This window comes from Misgurnus anguillicaudatus, chromosome 18 (genome assembly GCF_027580225.2).
Source record: "Misgurnus anguillicaudatus chromosome 18, ASM2758022v2, whole genome shotgun sequence".
NCBI classification, from domain to species: domain Eukaryota; kingdom Metazoa; phylum Chordata; class Actinopteri; order Cypriniformes; family Cobitidae; genus Misgurnus; species Misgurnus anguillicaudatus.
In genome coordinates, this window is record NC_073354.2 from 1,044,701 (window position 1) to 1,069,745 (window position 25,045).

Consider the following 25,045-nt stretch of genomic DNA (forward strand, 5'->3'; position numbering starts at 1 on the left):
CATTAGTGGATCAACATCATTCCCGCAGAAGCCCCAGGACACACGCTTCCCTTCTACTTCCACAGAAGTCATAAGTTGAAAATTTGCACCACACTATTCGGTACAACTTTGTTCACAGCCTGAGCAGTGTTTTCATCACGCTTGCACTAACGCATTATTGAATCACCATCACTCCCCCAGGAGCCCCAGGTCGCGCGCTTTCCGTTAACTTCGCAGAAGTCTTATGCCGAAATTTCACACCGCATTATTTTGTACAACTTTGCTCATTGCCTTAGCAGTGATTTCCTCACGCTCACACAAACACATTAGTGAATCACCTTCGCTCCTGCAGGAGCCCCAGGCCACCCGCTTTTTGTTAACTTCCGCAGAAGTAATAAGCAAACAATTTCACGCCACATTGTTCAGTACAACTGTGCCCAGTGCCTCAGTAGTGATTTTCATCATGCTTGCATTAACGCATTAGTGAATCACCTTCGCTCCCGCAGGAGCCCCAGGCCACACGCTTTTCGTTAACTTGCGCAGAAGTAATAAGCTAAAATTTCACCCTGCATTATTCGGTACAACTTTGCCCAGTGCCTCAGCAGTGATTTCATCATGCTTGCATTAACGCATTAGTGAATCACCATCACTCCCACAGAAGCCCCAGGTCGCACGATTTCCGTTAACTTCCACAGAAGTCATAAGCTGAAATTTTGCACCGCATTATTTTGTACAACTTTGCTCATTGCCTTAGCAGTGATTTCCTCACGCTCACACAAACACATTAGTGAATCACCTTCGATCCCGCAGGAGCCCCAGGCCACGCGCTTTTCGTTAACTTCCGCAGAAGTCATAAGCAAACAATTTCACACCACATTGTTCAGTACAACTTTGCCCAGTGCCTCAGTAGTGATTTTCATCATACTTGCATTAACGCACTAGTGAATCACCATCACTCCCACAGAAGCCCCAGGTCGCACGATTTCCGTTAACTTCCACAGAAGTCATAAGCCGAAAATTTCACACCGCATTATTTTGTACAACTTTGCTCATTGCCTTAGCAGTGATTTCCTCACGCTCACACAAACACATTAGTGAATCACCTTCGCTCCCGCAGGAGCCCCATGTCATGCACTTTCTATTAACTTCCGCAGAAGTCATAAGCCGTAATATTGATGATGTTCTACCTTTTTTGGGGGGGAGATCTAGAGGATTTTAATACTTATCTTAGACGTCTTAATTACTTGCAGGCACCTGCCTAGCTTGCTGTCCCTCAAACATTCCTTTTTGGGGGTTGAACTTGGGGCTCGAGCCCCGGCCACACTTTTCTCTCTCTCTGAAAGTTCAGAGCTCAGCTGTAGAGCTCCCTTCGAGGACAGCAAGCCAAGTTTGTTTACCATTAATCATTAAGATCTGAATGCGCAGGCGAACTATTGAATTGTAGTTCTAAACGTAGTTTCGAGAGGAGCCTAAACATTCAGGTCTGTCAATCATCATTATGGGCGTATATGAGGCAGCCTTCCGGCCTCCGCATCCAGCTGCAGTTTTTCCGGCACCCCTCTTCCTCCCCATCTCCTCCTTCACTGCTGTCTTTCTTCCTCTGTGCATTTCTGTTGCAAGGGGGGGTTGAACTTGGGGCTCGAGCCCCGGCCTCAGGTTCTCTCTCTAAAAGTTCGGAGCTCAGCTGTAGAGTTCCCTTCGAGGACAGCAAGCCAAGTTAGTTTACCATTAATCATTAAGATCTGAATGCGCAGGCGAACTATTGAATGCCAAATAAAACACGACAGAAACTGTATTTCGCTACACAACTTGTTTTTAACTCATTCATCGCCAGCCTTTTTGAGAAAAGTTGCCCACCTGCATTTTTGTGATTTTAACAATATTTTCACAAAATTCCTTGCAGGAAAAATTATTTTCTATAAATATATAAACATACAAATTATATCAAATGAAAGAACACACCCTCTGCTTTCAAACAAACAATAAACAAACAAACAAACAAAATGGGGAAAAAACGTTTCATTATATATTTACTTTTTCTACTTAATTTAACCACTGAAATATGGATATTTCTCTTTAAAAATACAACATTTTGAGCAAAAAGCTTAAAAAAATTGCGTTTTTGTAAAGGAATTTATGTTAGAGATCAGACTCAGAATGACTATCAAACATAAAGGCAGTTAAAATAAATCATTAAATCTTTTTAACTTCCGTTTTTATAAATTCGGTTTGGCGTCATCTGGTGGATAAAAGCGGTATTACACTTTCACTTTGAAATTCGTCCAGAAAGGCATATTTATTAGTTAAATATGAACTCATAAATGACGAGATAACTCGTCAATGGCGGTGAATGAGTTAATCATCAACGAACACCACGAACCACTCGGTGAGTAGCACAGTTTTGAAAATGAACGTTAAGTGTTGTTTTAATGACATGTTTGTGCATGGTCATTGACTTCCATTCTGAAGCAGTCAAGAGACGCTTCTAAATGAGTCAAAAAGTCAAGACACGACCCATTGTCAAAATTTCAGTGTCCATCACTGTAGTTCATCCAAAACAAACCAGAAATGAGACTCAAAGTGTTAAATACCAGAATTATACTTTAACGTTTTCTACGTGGCACTTTGAGGATGGGGCCTCCATCTACAATTTGATACCTCTCCAGCTAGGACAGTTGTAAAGCCCTTCCATCCTTCTCCTTGCAAGTCGGCGGACCATGAAAGACTGCACCTGCTATGTCCAGTTAGGGCTTTGCAGGGGTACATTAATACTGTAGGTCTTCTTCATGAAGAAGATCAGATCAGTTACTGATTTGTTTTGGTTCTGCTAATAGAGGACGTCAAGCCGCTAAACAATCCATTAGTAAATGGATAATATAAGCTATATCAATAGCTTATGAGGTGCACGGTATGCCTTCACCTCTGCTAGTTAGAGCACATTTAACCAGGAGTATTGCTTCATCTCATGCCCTCTTGTTGGGGGTATCTATGAAAGATGTGTGTGATGCAGCAGGGTGGTCTTCCCCATTTTTACTTGTACACAGGTTCCATATTGTCATTTCATTACGCAGAATTGAAGTTCCCATGAAAGTGAACAACTTGGTTACGTATGTAACCTTGGTTCCATAAGAAAGGGAAAGAGGTGCTGCGTCTCTTTGCCATAACTCCATGTGCCTGTAGCTTGCTTCATGTTTTGACGCTAATATGCTATGTTTTTTACTTCCCTTTTATACCTTCCAGTTCCAACCCAGAAGCAAAGTGTTGTGCACCAGTTTGAGCTTGAACATGCCCCTGCTATACAGACTAAATAATGATATGAATAGCCCTGCATTCCAACAGGCAGTTAAAGAGACAGACATGGTGCAACGTTTGTGCTTTATTAGATATAGAAAGCCAAATAAGAAAAAAAGCAGTCATGCATTATTATGTCAGTTGATACAGGAACCCAGCTGATTAAGAGAGTAAAGGGGAACTGAATCATGAGAGGGTCTGAGTGAGGGATTTACAACACTGAGGAACAAAAGCGAAAACACAGCATCACCTCAGAAATTTAATTGGCCAACAAAACACATCAGTAGTTTAAAAATATTTCAGTGCTTTCAAGATATTGTATTGATGGTTTCAGCAGTAACAAACTGGAGCGCATTAATGCATGGGCTTACATGAGTTGTAGCTGGGGAGGGGTCTACTAAATGGACTTCAACAAAAAATCTTTTGTTGAAAAAATTTAGAAAACCTAAAATAAAAAGCTGCCTTCTGAGAAAGCATTCCAAGGCAGGAAGGCATCAAGGCAGGAAGACATCAAGGCACATCCGAAACCAATGTTTGCTTTACTTCCTGACTCCTGAGATATCATTATCATTTGTCCCACAATTCTATGCATATGTGCATGCAGCAAATGTGATTGGTCGAACATAGTCGAGTTTGCAAAAAATAAAATGGCGGCCATGAAAGACACTGGAGTACAAATTTACACTAAATAATGTTATATTTTCACTTTTTACACCCTATGATTGCATTTCTAGCGAGAAATTAGTCTTGCATTTTTAAATATGGGATTAGTTATCACAAATGTGCTTTCTGTTTAAATTTGAAAAAAGAATTCCATTACGATGTCTATGAAGGCTGCCACCAAAGTCATTGCCTCATGAGGGAGCAAGGCAACAAGTAAGCTGCCTTGGGTTTTGGATGCAGCCATAGTGTGAAACATGTCAGATTTTAAAAAGCAGAATAGTGGGGCACAAAAAAAGAAAAATGCACAAATTGATGGAACAGTGCAATCAGCAGCTTTTGATTTTAGATGACGCTAGACAGAGTGACAACTAGCATAGACCTAAAACATGGCCTGCAGACAATCAATACAGTGGCAATAAAACAACAGAGCTTTCAGAACAACACTGGGTGCTTCTCAATATGCTTCCTCGTTTCCTCACCCGACATCCTTTGACCCGGAAACTGATTGAGCTTCTTGAAGGACATCTCAATTCTTTAATTGCACCACAAGAAGGCGAGGAACGAGGAGTTAGGAGGAAATCTTAGTATTAATCATACAATTATTATAAATGTAGACAAGGAGATACAATGAGGATGGATAACAATTGTGCAGAGAGGTTTGGCAGCCAGGCAAAAATTCAAGAACCTAGGTAAGATTGTATACATTAATTTTACACAGTAATGTAAGCTCAATGTAATAGTTCATACGTGTTAGATATGATGTATGAACAATAGTAATTTACTTGTCATTTAGTTACCTTGTTATCAGAAATAACAAACTGTAAATGTAATTCTCTGTTGTTATTGATTCTATGTGGAAGTCTACCAGAAGTTGCATTTAGTCCACAAAAGCCATTTGTTTATGTTGTTGCTGCTGAAACAATCTATAGAAATACATTTGAAGTATCGCTTTGGTTGCAATCTGTTTTCTTGAGGGAGTGAGGATAATATAAATCCATGCAGGGTTTATTTTCCAAAAATATCTTCAAAATGTCTTGCTCATCACTGCAAATGAAATTGTCAAAGATTTCATTATAATCTCAAATTGTAATCATGACAAATAATTTGAGGCATTTTATATGCATATTTTTATGCAGCATGTACAATTGTGCTGATTACCATATTTTTAGCAATATAAATGATTTACAATTCTGTAGAATTGTGTTTATGACAATTCCGTTTCTCCCCACAATGTTAAAATTATTAAACGATTGAGATATCATATTTACATAATTATAAATAAAGCTATTCCTCAATTACATAAAACATATCTTTGTCAAAATTAACATTTCTTTTATATAGCATTTATACATATGTGCTGTTTATTAATGTTACACTATTGTGAGGATAGAAAGGTAAAACAAAATTTGGCCTGTTACACTTAAACTAGAGATGTTTTTTTAAAAAACTTTAACCTTTATGCCCTTCAATTTCTTTTACAAACCACACAAAACATCAATTAACTTTCAAAATAGGCTATACAAATAGTACTGACTGTTAGAGGATCCATACTAACTGTAAAAACATGACCAAATCATGTTTAATCTTTAGAAAACACTGTAACACTGTAAGAGTTAACACATCAAAAATACTTGAGATCCCATGATGCATTTGGGTGTAACTGTAGCTTCACATTCAAAACATACTCACAAGAGGGGGCAATCATGAACCTTTTATTAGTTTAGTAATGTACCATAGAGCTGTGCCTTTGTGAGACTGTCCTTACGTGACAGTCCTAGTGTGCCAAATTTTTGGTACTGTTGTTGTGGAGGGGGTGGTGGGGTGGTTCCCTGAGGGGACACACTGCACCTCTCAGGTTGAAAATGCTGAAGGTCAGCAGCCATCTCAAGAGATCCATGATTCAGCGACTCATTTGAGCTGTTGGTACTTATGTCAACATACTCTGTTGTCTGGCCTCCAGCTGCCACTCCACCTTCCTTGGGGCTATAGAGGCTGTGCTCAGACTCTTGGCTGTCCTCTTTGGAGCAGTACAAGTGAGGCTGACTTTGCTGTTGATGTAAACCTGGGCTGCACTCAGGGCTGGGGCTAGAGAAGGGGTCTAGGACCCCTGCATGGTGGTATACATCAGTACCCTCTTGGAAGCTACTGTAGAGAGGACCAAGACGAATTTTGGCAGGCCTGACTGAAAAGTGCTGCTCAGAGAAGCTGTAGGGTGAGGCCCGACCAGGACTGCGGTATGTGTGAGCACTTAGGTCCTCGACACTTAGTTGCCGCCATCGACCAATCAGCTCCTCTTCCTCAGGAACAAAACCACTTCCACGACGACTATCACCATAAGTAATACTGGGTGAGGTTGAGGGTGGCAGGGGCTCAAAGGGTTCACTGTAACAGGAGGACATAGTTCTGCTGTAGATGGGTGAGCTACCATTCTTATGGTGGCTGGACTCAGGTGGTTGAAAAACATGGGCATTAGTAAAGGCGCTTGGACTCTCCCTCTCCCAGGATGAGTCGCTTTTGTGCTCATATTCCCCACCATCCCTCCAGTCCATGTAAAGGGGATGATGACGTGGAGAAGACGCAGCACTACTAGGGGGATCCTGACCCTTATCCTCTGACCCTCCCCCACTAAAGCTGGAGTAAGAGCTAGAGCCACCTCCCAAAGAGGTGGCAAACTTTCGGAAATGGTCTTGTGAGAAGGTAGGCTGTAGGGACATGGAACCCTCTTCTGGGTTGCTGTCAGTGGAGTTCTGGGGCTTATAGACCTTCCACTGCCCATGAAGGTCCATGCTAGGTCTGCGCTCTCGCCTCCGTTCTTCAGGGCAATAAAGTGCTGTGTCACTGCTGTACAGGTCAAACTTGTATGTAGCTCGGAGACCAGGACGTTCAGTGCTACCTACAAGGTTGGTGCCCACAAGAAATCCCTGGCGTTTCTGGGGTTGTGGGCTAGGTGATCGAGAGGCTTGACTGCTGCAGACCTCGTCTGGTTTCTCTAAGACCTTGGCAATGACAGAGGCAGGTACTGTGTCAGCATATGGAGAATGGCAAAGGGAAGAACTTTCCATGTGTATGCTTACACGTTCCTGAAACTCTGCAGGCAGCTGAAAAAATGGGACATAGAGAGAATAATGTCAAGGGTTTAGAAATCAATCCAATTAAATATTTTAAGGCACAATATGTAATTTTGGCTGCTAGAGGTTGCAAAACAACAATGTCATAGCTTGATAATACTGTGAACAGTGGCGGCTGGTGATATCTTTTTCGAGGGCGCACGATGCGAAGCTTGTAACAACATAGTCTGTGTGTGGTTTGTCATTTCAAAATATGTGTTCAGTGCATCACGTGAACCATGTGCATTATGTGTCTTGTCAAAATAAGTGCCTGCTGCAAATGCGGGTCTATGATAAGATGCACAATGCACATGATTCACATGACGCGCCGAACACATATTGTGGAATGATGAGCAACACACGACACTCCAAACACATATTTTGAATTAATGCCCCTCGGCAAAGAAGTCAACAGCCACCACTCACTGTAAAAGAGCTTGGAACAATGGGAGTTGTAACCTTTACTATTGGTATGAATCGTTCTGACAGGACTCACAAATTATGACCTTAGTGCAGCCTTTGACACAATAGATCACACAATCTTACTCAATAGACTAGAAAACTATGTTGGTATCAGTGGTCAGGCGCTAGCCTGGTTTAGGTTGTATCTAACCAATCGCGATCACTTTGTTTATGTCAACGAGGAAGAATCATATCACTCCCTGGTTAAATACAGTGTACCGCAGGGATCAGTTTTAGGTCCTATCCTGTTCTTGTTATATATGTTACCCCTAGGAGACATTATCAGGAAACATAACATACGTTTTCACTGCTATGCGGATGATACCCAGCTTTACATCTCCTCACATCCCAGCAAAACACACACGTTTTCTAAGCTAACAGACTGCATTTGCTATGTTAGTGACTTACTCGATCTAAGAAGTATGACCACATAAGCCCAATTCTGGCATCTTTACACTGGCTACCAGTTAAATATCGCATACAATTTAAAATATCACTAATCACCTACAAAGCTTTAAATGGCCTAGCACCCTCATATCTTAGAGAATTAATATCAGAATACAATCCATCACGAACACTACGGTCGCAAAATTCTGGTCTCTTGATTATCCCTAGACTATCAAAAGTGTCTAAAAGTGGAAGATCCTTTTCCTACTTAGCCCCTAAGCTCTGGAATGATTTACCAACCGATGTCCGAGAATCAGACACAGTCAATCATTTAAAATCTAGACTTAAAACTTTTCTCTTCAACAAAGCATTCACATAATTTGTCTAGTAAAGGTACTTAACTCGCAATAGTTATTTGTACGGAACAAAGCACTCACGGTCATAACACAGACCAACCAAATAAATAAATAAAAACCTTATCTGCATAAACACTTCAAAATGAATTGCATTAAATAGTTTGACACCGTTTGCCACTGAACCTGCATTAACGACGACAGTGGGGACTCTGGCCTTAGTCAAACGGGTTGGCACGTATGATCGGGTTGCGATTTTGGAACTTTCGTGTGTCTTCTGAATAGGATGCCATACAGACCTGTTTGCCACTGAACCTGCATTAACGACGACAGTGGGGACTCTGGCCTTAGTCAAACGGGTTGGCACGTATGATCGGGTTGCGATGTTGGCGTTTTCTCACGGTCTTGTAAATAGTATGCAATATAGACTCGTGTGCCACTGAACCTGCATTAACGACGACAGTGGGGCCTCCAGCCTTAGTCAAACGGGTTGACACGTATGGTCAGGTTGCGATGTTGCCGTTTTCTCGCGGTCTTGTAAATAGTATGCAATATAGACCCGTGTGCCACTGAACCTGCATTAACGACGACAGTGGGGCTACAGGCCTTAGTCAAACGGATCGACAGGTTTCATTTTCTCTTAAAGATCGGAAGGTGACCCTTAGTTACCATATATACCGTCGCAGTGGGCCCCCAATTTGCAAAATCCTCAACTGTGGATAATATAATTATGCCGCAATAGTTAGTCTGTCTGGAACTAAGCTGATTAAACCACATCACTGTGTGACACTTGCATTACATGTGAACGGCCCCTACGCTAATATGATTTTGTTTTTCTCTCCCTGTCTCGTCCTCGACGACAATGAGACAAACAGACCCAGTTCCGGTAGATGTGAAAGTCGGCACTGATCTACTGGTCGTCCTTCAACGTGATGCCCAGCTGATGCCTGACCAACGATCACCGGCAGAACCCGCTTAATCTCCACTTAATCTCCTTATCCGTTTATATGTGTGTATATACATATATATCTCCCAAGGGTTTTTCCCTCCTAGGACTTTTTTTTATTTCCTCGGCTAACCAGCCTGGGGTTTTTTTCTCCTAGGGGGTTTTTTACCCCGGGGAGGCAGCCTTCTTGGGCTTAACTTAGCTTCCTCTTCTAGACGTTACATTAGTAATACGCTCGCTTATAATGTCGAGTCATAGCCGCAGCAAATTTGACTGCTTATGCTATCTTGAATTATGTTGCGCTATCTGTCGTTTTTCTGTGCTTTTACTGCTTCTATTAATGTAAAGCTGCTTTGAAACAATTAACTATTGTGAAAAGCGCTATATAAATAAAATTGAATTGAATTGAATTCATGGATGTAAAGTTTATAAAGTTGAAATAAAGTTTAGACCATTACATTTTAATGTAAGCCCATAGTGTAGCTTGACAGAATCAACAACAGAGTGGCATGCCAGATGCTTTAAGTACTACTTTCACATACAGCATCTATTGTTTCTATGACAGCAAAAGCTAAAAAAATAGGGATTACCCGGACATGACACCACTGGCAGGGGACCCTATAAACAGGGGCGGAGTGCTGGACAATTTTATTTAATTCAAACATTGTTAAAAACATTTGGAGTAATATAGTTTATGATTACAGAGTAGTGCAAAACAAACAACAAATCTAAAATCAAAACAAATTAAAAACACAAAATGCAAATCTAAAAACAAAATGCCAAATCAGAAAACAAATCAAGTGACAAAATACGTCAGAAAACGAAATAACAAGTCAGAAAACTAAATAAGTCAGAAAACAAAACAACAAATAAAAAATAAAACAACAAATCTAAAAACCAGAAATGGAAGGTATATTGCACAAATGGAATGGTTACTGCTGATTGGATGACACTTGACTGTCAATCAAAGTACACTGAAAGTACAGTGCAGCTGGTAGCACAGTGTTAAAACACTATGTATTGCCCTTACTGTGGGTTTAAATTTGCCTATCAATCTGCGGTTTATGTACAAAATACAAATGTCTTTAGAGAACAATTTATCTCGTATCAATAGAGGTTATGTACGTGAAGTCACCTTCGGCAAAAGTGACTGGGAAAAGTAGTCGTGTGATCAACTGTGCTAACAGATTCAACAAAAAATTGGAGCAGTCTTTTCCAGACTGCAAAAAACAAGGAGAAGAAAATCAGTAGCAGTAGTCATATGTCAGGTTAGTTAAATTTGGGGAAAAAAATCCTATAAAAATACACCAATAAATACTCTTATTCTGTGTAATTGCAAAGTTTTATCAGTGAGCCTTTATTAAAAAACATCCATTATGATGTGCCTTGTGTTCTACAAAGGTGGGATGGTTTATTAGTGTTAGGCAAGACAAACATATATGCCAAGAAAAGCAATGTCTGGGCATATGCCAAATGTCCACAGACTGCTGATTGTTTGGCAAGTTGTTATGGTCACTGTTAAGGCCAAAGAAATTTAATCTAAGCTGATAATAGTCAATTTTACTGGCGTTTCACAGCAGCTGCTTTGAAAACCAGACATTTTGTTGAATGTTTTGCCACTCAATAGGGGGAAAAATCTGATAGCTATATGTTATTTTGACATTACACTGAGGGTTATGTATTGTAACTTGTAAATGAAATGCTCACCCATGTCCAGTTGGTGGCAAATCTGCATCATTCATTCATCTGCTGGCTTTACATGGTGTTAAACATGTAAAGTGAGACATGAAAAGTCTGATGCTGCGTCCAGACCAGCGCGGTAGAGGCATCAAACGCGAGTGATTTATATGTTAAGTCAATGTGAGGTCTCGCGGCGCGAATGAGGCGTTAAGCACGGTGCGGTAGATGCGATTCTGCCTCATTCGCATGTCTAGTTCGTGCAAATGGCGCGAATTGAGCGTTGCCGCGGCAAAAAAATTTGGTTAAACAACCAAAAGCTTGCTCTAGTAGTGACGTGATTACAGAAAGCGAGCGGAGTTGCAGAAGCCCCTCCCATAACGCAAATGTTCAAGCGGCAAACAAGACGTGGTAGATGAGATTTTGATGCCTCAAACGCGGCTGGTGTGAACCCACAGTGAAGCAAACTCTGATTGTAGGTATTATTATAGGCTAGCTCAATAGTTTAGCTACTGTATTGTATTTATAAATACTCAAAATAGAACGTCCCGGTTACATATGTAACCCTCGTTCCCTGAATGAAAGGAACGGAGATGTCACGTTGTGACAGACGAATTGGGAAATTCTACTTCGAGAAACTAACGAAATGGCATGCAGGCACCTGCACAACGCCGGCGCCGCCTCGCCAGGTGCGCACACAAGTAAGCAGGTGCACAACACCAAATCAGCCAAATTATTGCTGAGAAAGCTGAAACATGGTATGACACAGAGACGCAGAGCAGGCTCTGCTAAGTAAAAACGTGGAGGATTCGAACCCCACAGACAATACACACTTAGTAACCCCACGTAGGGGACACAATGTGGGCGCCTAGCCTAACACAGGTTTACAGAGAATACATATAGTGAGAGTCTGGAGGAGAACAAAAACCTTGACATGTCAGGATGTCAAGGCCATTAGTGCAAAAACATCTCAACACTTTTTAGATGTTTTTGCACTAATGGCCTTCCATAGTGATGCAAATGTGCAGCACCAAAATAGAGGCTACAATCCGACATACGAGCTGAGCTATGGTGTTTTCACTGGTTTGAAGAGAGAACCCGAGAGGATACCGGCTCAATACGAACCCTATAGAATCTAGTGAACGTATTAGATGTTGCCCAGCCTGCAGCTCAACAAATGTCTGTTAGCGATGAACCGTGAGCCAATACCCAAGATGATGCCACACTACATGTAGAGCATGTAAATTAAATGGGCAAGGGACATCTTGCAAGGGCTATAGTATCTACAATCCAATGGGACATCCTCTGTTTGGTGACAGCTTTCCCTTTCTGCTGACCACCGTAACAGACAAAGAGCTGGTTGGAGGTTCTAAAGCTTTGCGTTCTGTCATCATCGACCGAAAATGCATGAAGGTCCCCTATCCTCTTAAGAGAAGCCAATATGAGGAGAGTTAGAATTTCTATTGTGAGAAATTTAATACTCACAGTATTCAGAGGCTCAAAGAGAGCATCCTGGAGTGACTTTAGCACCCAGGACAGGTCCCAAGGAGAAATAGAGGGAGGGCGTGAAGGATTTAGCCTTTGTGCGCCTCTGAGAAATCTAATGACCAGGTCGTGCTGACCCACAGTTCTGCCGTTTACGGGTAAATGTTGCAGCGATATTGACTTTAATATTGGATGGTGACAGCCTATTCTCCAAACGGTGCTGGAGATATGAAATCACGACACTGATCTGGCATTCTCGGGGGTTTTCACCTTGGGAAGAACACCAGCTGACAAACAGGTTTCATTTAAGCACATATGCCTGTCTTGTAGACGGTGCTCGCGCTGCAGCGATATTGTTAGATACCTCTTGCGGTAAATCACTCAGAACCTCCGCGATAAAGTGCCCCCTTCTTGAGAAAGAAGGTCCTTCCTCAGGGGAATCTTCCAGAGAGGGGCTGTCTTGAGGAGAGAGAGTTCTGGAAACCAACTCCTTGTTGTCCAATACGGTGCAAATAAGAGCATGCTCACCTCGTCCTCCCTGATTTTGCACAGCGTCTGTGCGATAAGGTACACTGGGGAAAATGCTTATATGCGCAGACCCCGCGGCCAGCTGTGTGCCAGGGCATCCACACAGTGTGTGCCCTCAGTTAATGAATAAAACAGGCGACAATGGGAAGTCTCTGGAGTCGCCATTCGCTGGGGCGCGCAGCACGAGAGAGCGCATCTGCTGCTATGTTGAACAGGCCCGGAATATAAATGGCATGAAGGGACATCAGATGCTTCTGACTCTATAAGAGGAGATGACGGGCGAGATGCGTCAGGTGACGAGAGCGTAAACTGCCTTGGCAATTGATATACGCAACAGTCTCAGTGTTGTCTGTGCAAAGTAATATGTCTTTGCCTCGTAACTTGTTGTTGAAACAGACGAGCACAAGATATACAGCCCACATTTCTAGGCAGTTTATGTGCCAATGCAGCTGGGGTGTCATCCAGATCCACGAAGCCACAAGCCTGTCGTACGTGACCCCCCCACCCCATGTTGGAGGCATCTGTGCATACTATTGCAGGCATGGAGACTTGTCTCAGAGGCACACTGGCTCTGAGAAATTAACAGTCTATCCACGGAGTGACAGTGCGAAGACACCCAGGTGTAATGATAACAACACCATGAAGCCACGCTCTCCTTGGGACTTGGTCGTGAAGCCAACGCTGAAACGGTCTCATATGGAGCAGCCTGAGCGGTGTCACAGCCACTGCTGCTGCTGCCATATGCCGCAGGAGCTTCTGAAATAGTTTCAGCGGGACCGCGCTCTTGCTCTTGAATGTATCGAAGCAAGTCAGTATTGACTGTACACACGCATCTTTTAGACATGCTGTCAAATCAACCATGTCCAGTTTTATCCAGAGAAAAGAGATCCTCTGCACAGGGCAAAGTTTGCTCTTTTCCTAGTTGATTTGAAGACCCAAATGAGTGAGGTGCTTGAGAGTTAAGTCTCTGTGATCGCACAGCGTCTGAGGTGATAGAGCTATTATGAGCCAATCGTCTATATACGCGAGAATGAGCACACCTTTCTCTCTCAGAGGTTTTAAAGCCCCCTCCACTATTTTGGTGAAGAGAGAATCACGGGAGAATCGATATGTTAAAGTATACGTCCTTTAGGTCGATGGATGCGAAACAATTGTTTGGACGGATTCATAGAACTATGCGTTTGGGCGTTAACATTTTTAACAGCATTCTGCGGAGTGCACAGTTCAGCATACGCAGGTCAAAGATCGGTCGCAAACCACCGTTTTTCTTGGGCACAATAAAGTAAGGGCTGTAAAACCCTGACCTTATCTCAGCTGGAGGGACTGGCACGATCACGTCCTTCGCCAGTAGGACGGCAATCTGCGCATTGTTTTCCACCCTTGGAAGCAGGCGGGGCGGCTGCTGGTGACCGGTTCCTCACTTCTGAGAAGAGCACTGGGGAGGAACGGAGGTGGCTGCTACAGGACGAGGAGCAGTCTGAGGCACCAACGTAGACGGGGCAGGAGCGGAGTGCTTCCGACACGGCAGGATGTGGGCAATGGCCTCAGTCTGCTTTTGGGCAGCGGAGAACTGCTGTGTGAACTCCTTGGCCATCTCTCCGAACACGATGGCCTGGGAAACTGGAGCATTCAGGAGCCGGGATTTATCGGCATCCTTTATGTTCGCCAGGCACAGCCAGCGCTCCTGGACCACCAAGGTGGACATAGCACAACCGACAGCCCGTGCAGTGACCTTGGTCACATGAAGCGTGAGTTCGGTGAATGCTGCAGAGTCGTGACCTCCCTCATGCAGATCCTTCAGAGCCTTGGCCTGATGGACCTGCAGCAATGCCACGGCATGCAAGGCTGAGGCTGCCTCCCCCCCGGTAAGCAGCACTGGTCAGACTGGAAGACTTACAGGCCCGTGAGGGGAGAGTAGGCTGATCCCGCCAGGAGGAAGCGACACCGTCCGGAAACAGTTGCATCGCGACCGGCCGCTCCACTGACGGGATACCAGTATACCCCCTGGCAGCCCCACCATCGAGAGAGGTGAGGGGTGAAGGCTGAAACGGCCGGTTCCGGGGGGAAAAAAGGGTTTTCCATGACCGCGTCAGCTCTTCATGCACCTCAGGGAAGAAGGGCACGGTGGGTGAGGACTGAGAAGCCAGAGCACCCCTGAAGTACCAATCGTCGAGGCGGGACGGTTCAGTTGGGGGAGGTTGAGTCTGCCGCCCGAGCAAGCATGGCTGCCATTTCAGGTTCGAACGTGGGCTCTGCAACACTACCCGACGGTAGACATTGTAAAACATGGGCCACTGGTCTCCATTAGTACCTCCGCTGACGACAGACCAGGGCGCTGAGGGTCGCTGGATGAACCAGCAGACCGGTTCAGCACCGTTATATGGAGATCATCCTTGGCAAGCTTCGTCGCGGAGAAACAACACCCGTCTTCGCAGATCCACCATAGCATGCCCTTACAGATGGGGCACAAGCTATCATGAAACGTTACCTCTGCGTGCTGGAGCCCCAGACACGAAAGACAATGATCATGTTGCTGCTCTTTTAGGGAAATTACTCTTTTGTGCAGTTGATGAAGCACACAGGGAGAGGCAATGCACTCACTCGAACTCAAGTCCTAAACTGAGAGAAAAAGAGAGAAAAGCTGCGAGCCTCCGCTAAGGTGCCGTGAGTCCAACCAACTTCAGCAAGCAGTGCTGATTTTCCCAGAACAGGATCTACAAAGAGCAGATGCGCTTTTTGAGAGCAGAATACTGCCGGCTTTTGAAGCAATAAAGCAGATTTGGTATTGTGCACCTGCCACTTATATACGCACCTGGCGAGGCGGCGCCAGCATTATGCAAATACCTGCATGCCAAGTTCATTAGTGTTTTGTACGTTTCTCAAAGTAGATAGGTCGCCGTGGAACGGTTCCCAATTCGTCGGTCATGACGTGACGTCGTAGTAACCGACTGAAAGGGAACTAGTATAAAGCATTAGTAGTGTGTGAGTTGATTTTGAGCATCTTGATTGACAGAGTTGTCGTCCAATCAGCAGTAACAATTAAATTCACGCAATGTACCTTCTTTTTGGTTTGTAGATTTGTTGTTGTGTTATCTGATTTATTTTGTTTTCTGACTTGTTATTTTGTCACTTGATTAGTTGTTGTGTTTTTTAATTGTTATTTTGTTTTTAGATTTGCATTTGTGTTTTTAATTTGTTGTTTTGATTTTTGATTTGTTGTTTTGTTTTGCACTTATCGGCCACTGTAGTAGTTACACATGTGAACAAAAATATAACAATGTGCTAGTGATTTTTTATATTGTAACTCACAAATATATTATTCCTTTAACTCTTCAACTATTTGAGTTATTCAGAACCACACTGACACTATATGGAAAACACTAGGCATAAATCCAATATGACTCTTTTAACCTTTCAGTCACCATAGTAACAAGATAATGTAAATTGCAGCCAGTTAGCCAAACGTTGCTAATGTTAGAACCATGATAGAGGTTGTTTATACAAAGCAAACATTTGAGTTCATTAAAACCAACAGGGTTGGTTTTGGTCAACACTGCAAAGCTCTAATCGCATACACTATTATTTAAACATATTTTTACTGAGGCCCTGCTGCAAAAGTTACATTTTCTCAGTAGAAAAAGAATGATAAAGATATATTAACCTAGCTAACTGAGTTAGTGGTCATAGTAGGATTAATTTACTGAGGTTTATTTAAAAATACAAAATATAAATGTAAAAATATTATTATATAAATATAAAAATTAGAGTTTATCCATCAAAGGAAAGTCTTATAAGACTTACACTGTGATAATTATCTTAGTAAATTACAGCTGGAGGTAAGGATGAGTAATAATGCAAATGTGAATACATTGTGGTAAAATACAATTGTGGTAAAATACAAAGTACAGCTATTAAGTTACATATGAATAGGCAGATTTTAATTATCAATTTAAAAATTTAGATGAAGGAAAAGTGCTTTTTTATTGATATATCGTCTGCATGGTGCAGTCTGCATATTAATGATCTAACTGTTTTCTGTTACATGCTAGCTTACCTCAGATAACTGGGCTCTGTAGTGAGACTTACTGCATTGCAAGAGCTGGGCAGCTAGGTTACAGTCTTTCCTGTATAGGTCCTAGTGAAAAGAGTGGTATAAAAAGAACATTAGGTCATAGCAATTAGTCTTCCAAGTGACTGCCACTTTGCCACAGTATGTATAAGAAATCATATTGTCATGATTTTTCTTACATTATCCTCTCTCAGTTTCTCAATGGTCATCTTGGCTTCCATTAGATGATTGTTGAGGACGATGATTTCTCTGCTAAGAGCCCGTTTCTCATCATCATGGTGCTCTGACTGGTAGAGGAAAAACATTTTCATACTTTATGTAATTTGTGTTTAGTCCCTGGTAGAGATTAACATTACACAATACATGGCCCATGGGCCTCATGTGGCCCTCTTTGTAGTTTACAGTATGTTATTTTGATTCTATATAACGGCAACTTTGATTCAATACAAGGACACGTTGGATCGCTGCCATAGTTGGTCGGTTACTGGACACCACCAGGCTTGCCCATTTATAGATCTTAGCCATTTAGAGCCAAATTGTTTGCCAGATTTTAATGATCAAAAGTGATTGCCAATTTAAACGCTTTAATAATAATAATAATAATAATACCTTACATTTATATGGCGCTTTTCTCAGTACTCAAAGCGCTTTACATATGAACGGGGGAATCTCCTCAACCACCACCACTTTAATGACATTACTAAATAGCCTAGGCTAATAACCACCATATTAGTTCTGGTACCAAATAAAGTCAACTTCATAAATAGGCCTGTATCCATTGCAAACATTTTTTTTATTAGTCTTAACATGTCCATAACATAAAAACATTGTCAACATATCATAGTTTGACTTGTATTGCACTGCGCTGATTTGTAAAGACTGTTGCACAGTGGGGCGACTAGCGTCTTGGACTCAAACAACACTAACGAAAGTGCGACTTACAGAAGATATACTTAGCGTACGAAAGTGTCGGGAATCGTGCCATAGGGTTAAGAGCAGTGGCGGATGCAGAACGTTACATATGGGTGGGCATGGATTAAGTCCGGGTGGGCCTGAATCTATGGGTGTCACTTTTGAATAAGAAACTATAACAAGTCTATAAAATTAGTCAAAACTTCAGGAATCACAAGCGTATTGGTGAGAACACTAATTTAAACAGCATTCACACACACCCGAACTGCACGTCATATTTTTGACATTATTGATATACTTTAAATTGTAATGCAACATGACATTAATTAAGCCTTTTTGGTTAAAAAAATTATTGGGCTGTCATAGCCTACAAAAAAAAGAACCTGCACACAGTGACAAGAAATATAAATGAACACAAACAACCTAATAGTTTTTAAAATAGCCTATTAAAACTGTTTAAATAAATTAAGCTACTAAATGCTTAAAATGAAGCTTCTAACATCATATTTTCTTCATGCAAATCACTAAAAATATATTTTTGTTCTCACATATTTAAGTTAACTTACTAAATAAAGAAAGAAAAAGGGAATTGCTAGAATAATGTTTGACTCTGAGGTTAAACGAAATGACAAATAAATAAACATTTAATATACTTTTTGATGAGCATAAGAGCAAGCGGGTAGCCTACTCGTGAAGAGCAGAGCCGAGGAGCGCGCATATCAGACGTAACACGAAAGGAATAATGGGTTTAATTATGCTTTCACTTCATTTCCCGACAGTTTTACTTGTTAGTGGGGATAGTGATGACTAACAAGATGACACTGAATTACATACAATATAATTACCTAACTAAATCTGAGAGAATGCAAACACATTACAATATTTTTTCCTCCGCCCGACGGGCAGGGTGCAGATAAATTTTTGTAGCCCGACAGGAATTCGCCATAGCCCCGGGACGTCGGGGTAGCGATTTTGCGAGCCCTGCATAGGTTTGTTTTGTAGAAAGACTTTCTTTAAAGTGAATTTCGTTTTGTATAAATTGTATCTTAATATTAATCAATGTTTAATCAAACAATTGCATCGATTTAATAAATAAGAAGCAAACCAAGAACGTCTGTGGTGTGGATTATAGTGAACCCACTATATTTCCGCAGCCTACGTCTTTCTGTTTTGAAAGCATTTCTTAAATTAATGTCTCAATTACACAGTAGGCTTATAGGTTGTTATGATAGGCTATTTGTTGCTTAAAAGCAATAGGCTATATTGTATAAAGTGTAGCAATAAACGTGGCGTGACTTATATTGCTGAGTTAGAGAGCTTGTAGGCTATATCAAACAACATCACTGTGATCAGGGGCCTCATTTATAAAGCATGTGTACGCACAGATTTGATCGTAAAACGTGCGTACGCAAAAATCCACGGCAAAGTTCATATTTATAAAAACTGTCTTTGACATGGAAAAGTGCTTAGCGCCACATCAGGGTCTGAGCAGACGTACGCACTTTTGCTTGTCTGATTGCTGCAGGTTTTTGGAAATATAAACCATTCTTGCTGTTTGAAATTGGGTTTAAACATTGGCAAGCGCTCTTTTATATGTCCATGACATTAATTAGGCATTGTTTAAAGGCGGAGATCTGAAACTGCTCGGCTGCGCGCACAAGTTCAAGTTCATTTGCGATTTATAGATTTGAAAGGGGTACACGCGTTTTCTGCGTGTCTGTTCGGTTTATGAATCACACGTACGCATTTTTGATAAATGATCATAAGATCAAATGTAGGATGTTTTTTACGCAGCATTTTATAAATGAGGCCCCAGATCTTTTCTTTCTATGTTTTACCCCGCTGTCATATTTGTTGCGTGTTTATGTTATTGAGAGGAAAGCGCGCAGCACATATTTATAACGTGTTATTCAAAATACGTTTTCCACTTGCTTGCAAAAAAAGTTCTCGGGAATATTTTTCTCATTAGAACCATAATGTAACGCAACATTCAACTTCTTTATAATAGTTTTTAAATAGTTATCAGGCTTACTTATAATTTTACTGTTTTTAACATAACATGCAATAGATAAAATGTACCATATGAAGTAGTATCCATGTCTAACTATACAGAGTAGTATTTTTTTTACATTTCTGATTGGGCGGGCCAGCTGTCAATCTGGGCGGGCCCAGGCCCGTCCAGGCCCGCCCAAAGCTCCGCGCCTGGTTAAGAGAGAGGTTAAGGAATAGGTTAAGAACTACTTAGTGATAAGAACGTTTTGGGGAACCAGGCCCTGTTTAGTTTGACTGTTTTACCATGTAACAGTATAAACATATCAATCTATAAACATGTACCATTTATAACATACAGTAGTATATTTGCAGTTGGAAAATATGATACCAAACAAAACAAATGTATTTAGCAATACAGGCCTGTTTAATACAATAACCTCATTGATTATAAAGTGAGCAGTGTTGCCAGATTGTACTACAAATTTCCAGCCCAATTACAGCTTAATTTAAAAAAAACACACACTGTTATACAATAAAACACACATAATCTCTTTTCTCATTAAACAACCAGACTAAAATATCGCAGCGTGCGATGCAGGGCTTTTTTGCAGTGCACTCATAATTATTATTATAATTACTATTTAACTCAGACCACTGGGCGAATTTTTCCTTTTTTAGAAATAACATACTGAATCATCACTAGATAGACACACTACGTCAGCTACCTATAGCTTATGTTGTGAGGTTTAAGAAATGATCAAAAATGACATCAGAATTGTACAGCAAAATACTGTAATAATGTAAAACGATCTCTAACAAAATTCCTTCACAAAAATGCAATTATTTGAGCTTTCTGCTCAAACTTTTGTATTTTTGTAAAAAACTACACAAGGATTTTCAAGAATAAGATGTACTAAACTGTATTTCCATTTTACAGTATCTAAATGCTACTGTAAATGTGTAATAGGCTACAGTGTGCTACTGTAAAAAACCCAGGTTTACAGTGTACTACTGTATACTATACTACTATTCTTTTCATTTTTTTATACATTAATTTGTACTATATTTAAATTAGCTATAATTTTTAGATAACCTACGGATACTGCTAACATTTAATCCAAAGAGACACAATTTCAAATATCTAAGCCTTTATTTAAAACTAAACAAATACTTTAAAAAGTTCTGTCAAAATTTAATTTAAAACATACACATTTTAAATCATTTGCCGTAATAACTTTAAAATATTTAAAATTTAAAATAACACAAATTATAAACATACATACGTATAACTCCGATTACAGGTTTAGTTAATACAAAAATTATAATTTTATAATTGAAACACAATGATTTTCTTTGACCGTAAACATAAAATTTTGATGTTTTAAGTTTTCCAGTTACAATGGAAGTAGACTGTGACCACCTCTCAGGCTTTTAAAGGATGCAAACGCATTATGGCTCCACATTTTACGTGACCGACGAATTGGGAATCCCTACCAAAACGCCACTGCAGCTGAACCCTTCCAGTGCCTGCAAAAGCCCTCCGCCCTCCACATAAAGGGGCGGAACCTAAGGCGAAATGCAGAAGGCCGGTCACTACCTGTTCCCTAACCTACGTCATGGGGGGAGCGAAATCCGCATTACCTATATACTGTGTTTGCTTGCGGTGTAGATTGTAGTACTGTTGCTGTTTACCTTGTGCTTTTTCCACATTCTTCTTTACCAGATGGATGAGGTGCTGATGACGATCAAGTGTTTGATAGATGGGACTACTTGGATCAGGTGTCTTGTGTAGTAGAATTGCTCTTTCTACTGGGCCTTTTAGGTTTCGACCCAAAGCAATTTGTGCTGGGGAATGATCAGTACTCTCTTGCCACGCAGTATTTATAGCAAACCGGAACTCGGGTAACCATCTGTCCCACTGTCTATGCTGTTCTCCTACATAAGATGCCATCATTGTCTTCAAGGTTCTGTTGATGCGCTCCGTAAGATAGGTTTGAGGATGATAAGCAGCCGTGAGCCTTTGGACCACTCCCCATTGCTTGCATATTTGTCCAAGTAAATTTGAAGTAAACTGAGCCCCTCTGTCAGAAACAAGGTAGGCAGGAGTTCCCCATCTTGTGAAAATTTCCTCTATTAATATCTGGGCAATTCGTGGTGCTTTGGCCTGCCTCGGTGGGAAAAGTTCCACTTATTTTGAGCAATTGTCACAAGCCAGGGGCTGGCTGCTAGTGGTTAAGCCACGCCCCTTCTCAACTTCCACCTCGAGGAGGTCCCCAAAACCAACCCAATGACCAGACAACAACGAGGACAGGTAAGTATAAAACAATATTCTTTATTTATTTAAATATTTAAAATGTACTGGGGCTTGGGGAAGGGGTAATTAAAACTAATGCCAGGCTCTGCCCTCCAGGGGGCCACGGCCGAATGAATGACAGAGGGTGGGGGGGTTTCGTCGAGGAACAGGCTCCCGCCTCTGGTTCCCTCTGCCCGTGGCGCGCTCCTCTTCCTTCCTGGAGGCAGAATAAATCAAAATCAGTGTTGGTATAGATTTCTCCTATCCGTGTACCGGTCTGTAGCTCCCGGCGGTTCACCGCCTATCTCACACAGCTCCTTGCTTGTCGACTCACTCTCCTTCCCTGTTCTCTCTCTCTCCACAGACTACAGCTGGGACACGAGGGCACGGTGGATCGGTCTCAAAGGGTTCGCTCACCTCTCCACCGACTGCAGCTCCTTGGTAAGTATGGTTCTCCTTCCTAACTCGTTCCTTTAGCACTCACACTTGTTCTCTCTATTCCTTCACAGGTGACAGCTGGGACACAAAAGGCACAGTGAATCGACTTTCAGTGGTTCTCTCACCTCGTCACTGGTTACAGCTTCTGGGTAGGTATGGCTCTCTTCACAGCTTAGTATCTCAGCGTTCACGCTAGCTCTCTTTCTCTCCACAGACGACTGCTGGGACACAGGGACCCAGTGAATCGTTTTCAATGGTTTCTCTCACATCTGCGCTGGTTACAGCTTCTGGGTAGGTATGGCTCTCTTCACAGCTCAGTATCTCCGCGTTCACGCTAGCTCTCTTTCTCTCTACAGACGACTGCTGGGACACAGGGACACAGTGAATCTTTTTCAAGGGTTTCTCTCACCTCTGCGCTGGTTACAGCTCCTGGGTAGGTATGGCTCTCTTCACAGCTCAGTATCTCCGCTTTCACGCTAGCTCTCTTTCTCTCCACAGACGACTGCTGGGACACAGGGCACAGTGAATCGTTTTCAATGATTTCTCTCACCTCTGCGCTGGTTACAGCTTCTAGGTAGGTATGGCTCTCTTCACAGCTCAGTATCTCAGCGTTCACGCTAGCTCTCTTTCTCTCCACAGACGACTGCTGGGACACAGGGACACAGTGAATAGTTTTCAAGGGTTTCTCTCACCTCTGCGCTGGTTACAGCTCCTGGGTAGGTATGGCTCTCTGCACAGCTCTCACGACACACTCCTCTTCCCTGCTAATCAGCAGACTTAACAGGTTATGTAGTATCTTACAAGGTGGCGGACTTACGCTGGCTGGCTACGCAATGCGTCGACTGGACAGTGGTTTCTATGGGACGCCGGGGACCAAGACCCTCTCGGCGCTCGTTGGTTTACAGAGGGGCGAGAACGTCACGCCGGCACGCCGGGTCGAGCGCTGCCCTTTCCTCGATACCCGTTGGTCAATCGAAAACTGGACCGGGGTGCCCTTTCGTCGAGACCTCGGGGCGGCGGATCTCCTTCGCCTCTAGCTCTGTGATGATGAAAAGACACAGGTAAGGTAACAATATTATATGTGATACTCACACACCGCCAATCGCACAGTTCTTCACCGCCACTCCTAAACACAAGTCCGCCAAGAGTTGGCTGCGAGAAATACTTCGAGATGCCACTCCGTGGTTTTTAAGACTGAAACACACTCACAGCATAATCATATACAGGTTTTGGGCCGCTTTCCTCTTCGTCCCGGGACGAGTGACTGGAGGCGGGGTTACGTCTGACAAGACACAGCAATCTCACTGCAATACACAGCATTACACAGCACCACTTTAAGTGAAAATTTCTACATCCAAAGACTCACCCACCACGCTCAGTGCACACCGTAGACACCCGTCTTCCTTCACTTCGCTCTGGGGGAGAATATGGAGATGGTAACACGGCCTAGTGTTTGTTGTTCGTCACTGAAGCTGTTTCAAACACAAGGACCCTTCGGCTCACCCACCACGCTGGTTCAGGGGTAGGGCCACTCACTCTCTCTTGGAAACACTCAAAACGATATGCAGGTCAAGTACATGCAAAACACTTCCATCAAGGGATTTTGTTACTCACAATTACTGTACTTTCTTCGTCCCACGTTCCCCTAGGTTGACTTCACACTGCAATGACTCCAGATGCATAGACAGGGCGGTTTCCAGCCACCAACACCACTTTTCCACAGATGTATACTCACAATGGTAAGTTTCCTCTTCTTTCGTCTCTCTCGTCCAGCATCAGTATCCGTCTAATATTCAACCTATAAGGTCTTCGATATCTTCGTTAATGTAAGTCTACAATCCAAACGAGAGAGAGAGCAAGTACAGCAATCCAACAGCGTATCAGGCGAGCCCAACTCAGCGCTACGATACACACCACCAACAGGGATAACATCAACCTAGACTGTGGTTAAAACTGCCCTTAAATCCTCTCCTAGGTGTTGCCATCATCCAATCATTTGGCGCTCCTCTTAATAACTCGCAGCTGTACATAGTTTGGCTGATTACAGCCCTCGCGATGCTACCGGATGTCCGGTGTTTTCTCTTCCCGGTCCGGGCGGAAACATCCGGGCGGAACCAAACTTTCCCAACTTTTGGTTCCGCCTAAAAGATCGTCACTCCTGTGACACAATAATCCACTACAACTAAGAGATGCTCGTTCTGTCGAGAGCTCTTTGGAAATGGTCCCATGAGGTCTACTCCGATCATATGACCTGGTTCAACGATAGGTGTGGATTGCAGATACCCAGATAATTTACACAAACATGGTTTATATTTTTGACACGTGATACATTCTTTGCACTGCTTCCAAACATCAGAACTTACACTTGGCCAGTAGGCCATGGCTAGTAGTCTAAGTAACGTTTTCAGTCTGCCCAAATGTCCACTCAAAGGGTTGTCATGGGCATAGTGCAGAAACTCTTTC

The 25,045-nt window shown here is 42.3% G+C and overlaps 1 protein-coding gene across 7 annotated transcripts in view; it reads right to left on the reverse strand.

Annotated features, from left to right (window-relative positions):
• Positions 1 to 3,337: 3,337 nt before the first annotated feature.
• Positions 3,338 to 25,045, reverse strand: part of LOC141350397 (brain-enriched guanylate kinase-associated protein) — a 169,468-nt gene continuing 147,760 nt past the window's right edge. For 6 of the 7 annotated variants that reach the window (XM_073855487.1, XM_073855486.1, XM_073855485.1 and 3 more), the window contains 3 exons: positions 17,127 to 17,234; positions 16,933 to 17,013; positions 3,338 to 7,031 (listed from right to left, as the gene is read on the reverse strand). In XM_073855487.1, coding sequence (XP_073711588.1) covers positions 5,649 to 7,031; positions 16,933 to 17,013; positions 17,127 to 17,234 — 1,572 coding nt within the window. In that variant the 3' untranslated portion in view covers positions 3,338 to 5,648. Of the gene's footprint in view, positions 7,032 to 16,932; positions 17,014 to 17,126; positions 17,235 to 21,543; positions 22,362 to 25,045 lie in introns of those variants that run through there. The other variant, XM_073855488.1, reaches the window with a different exon arrangement.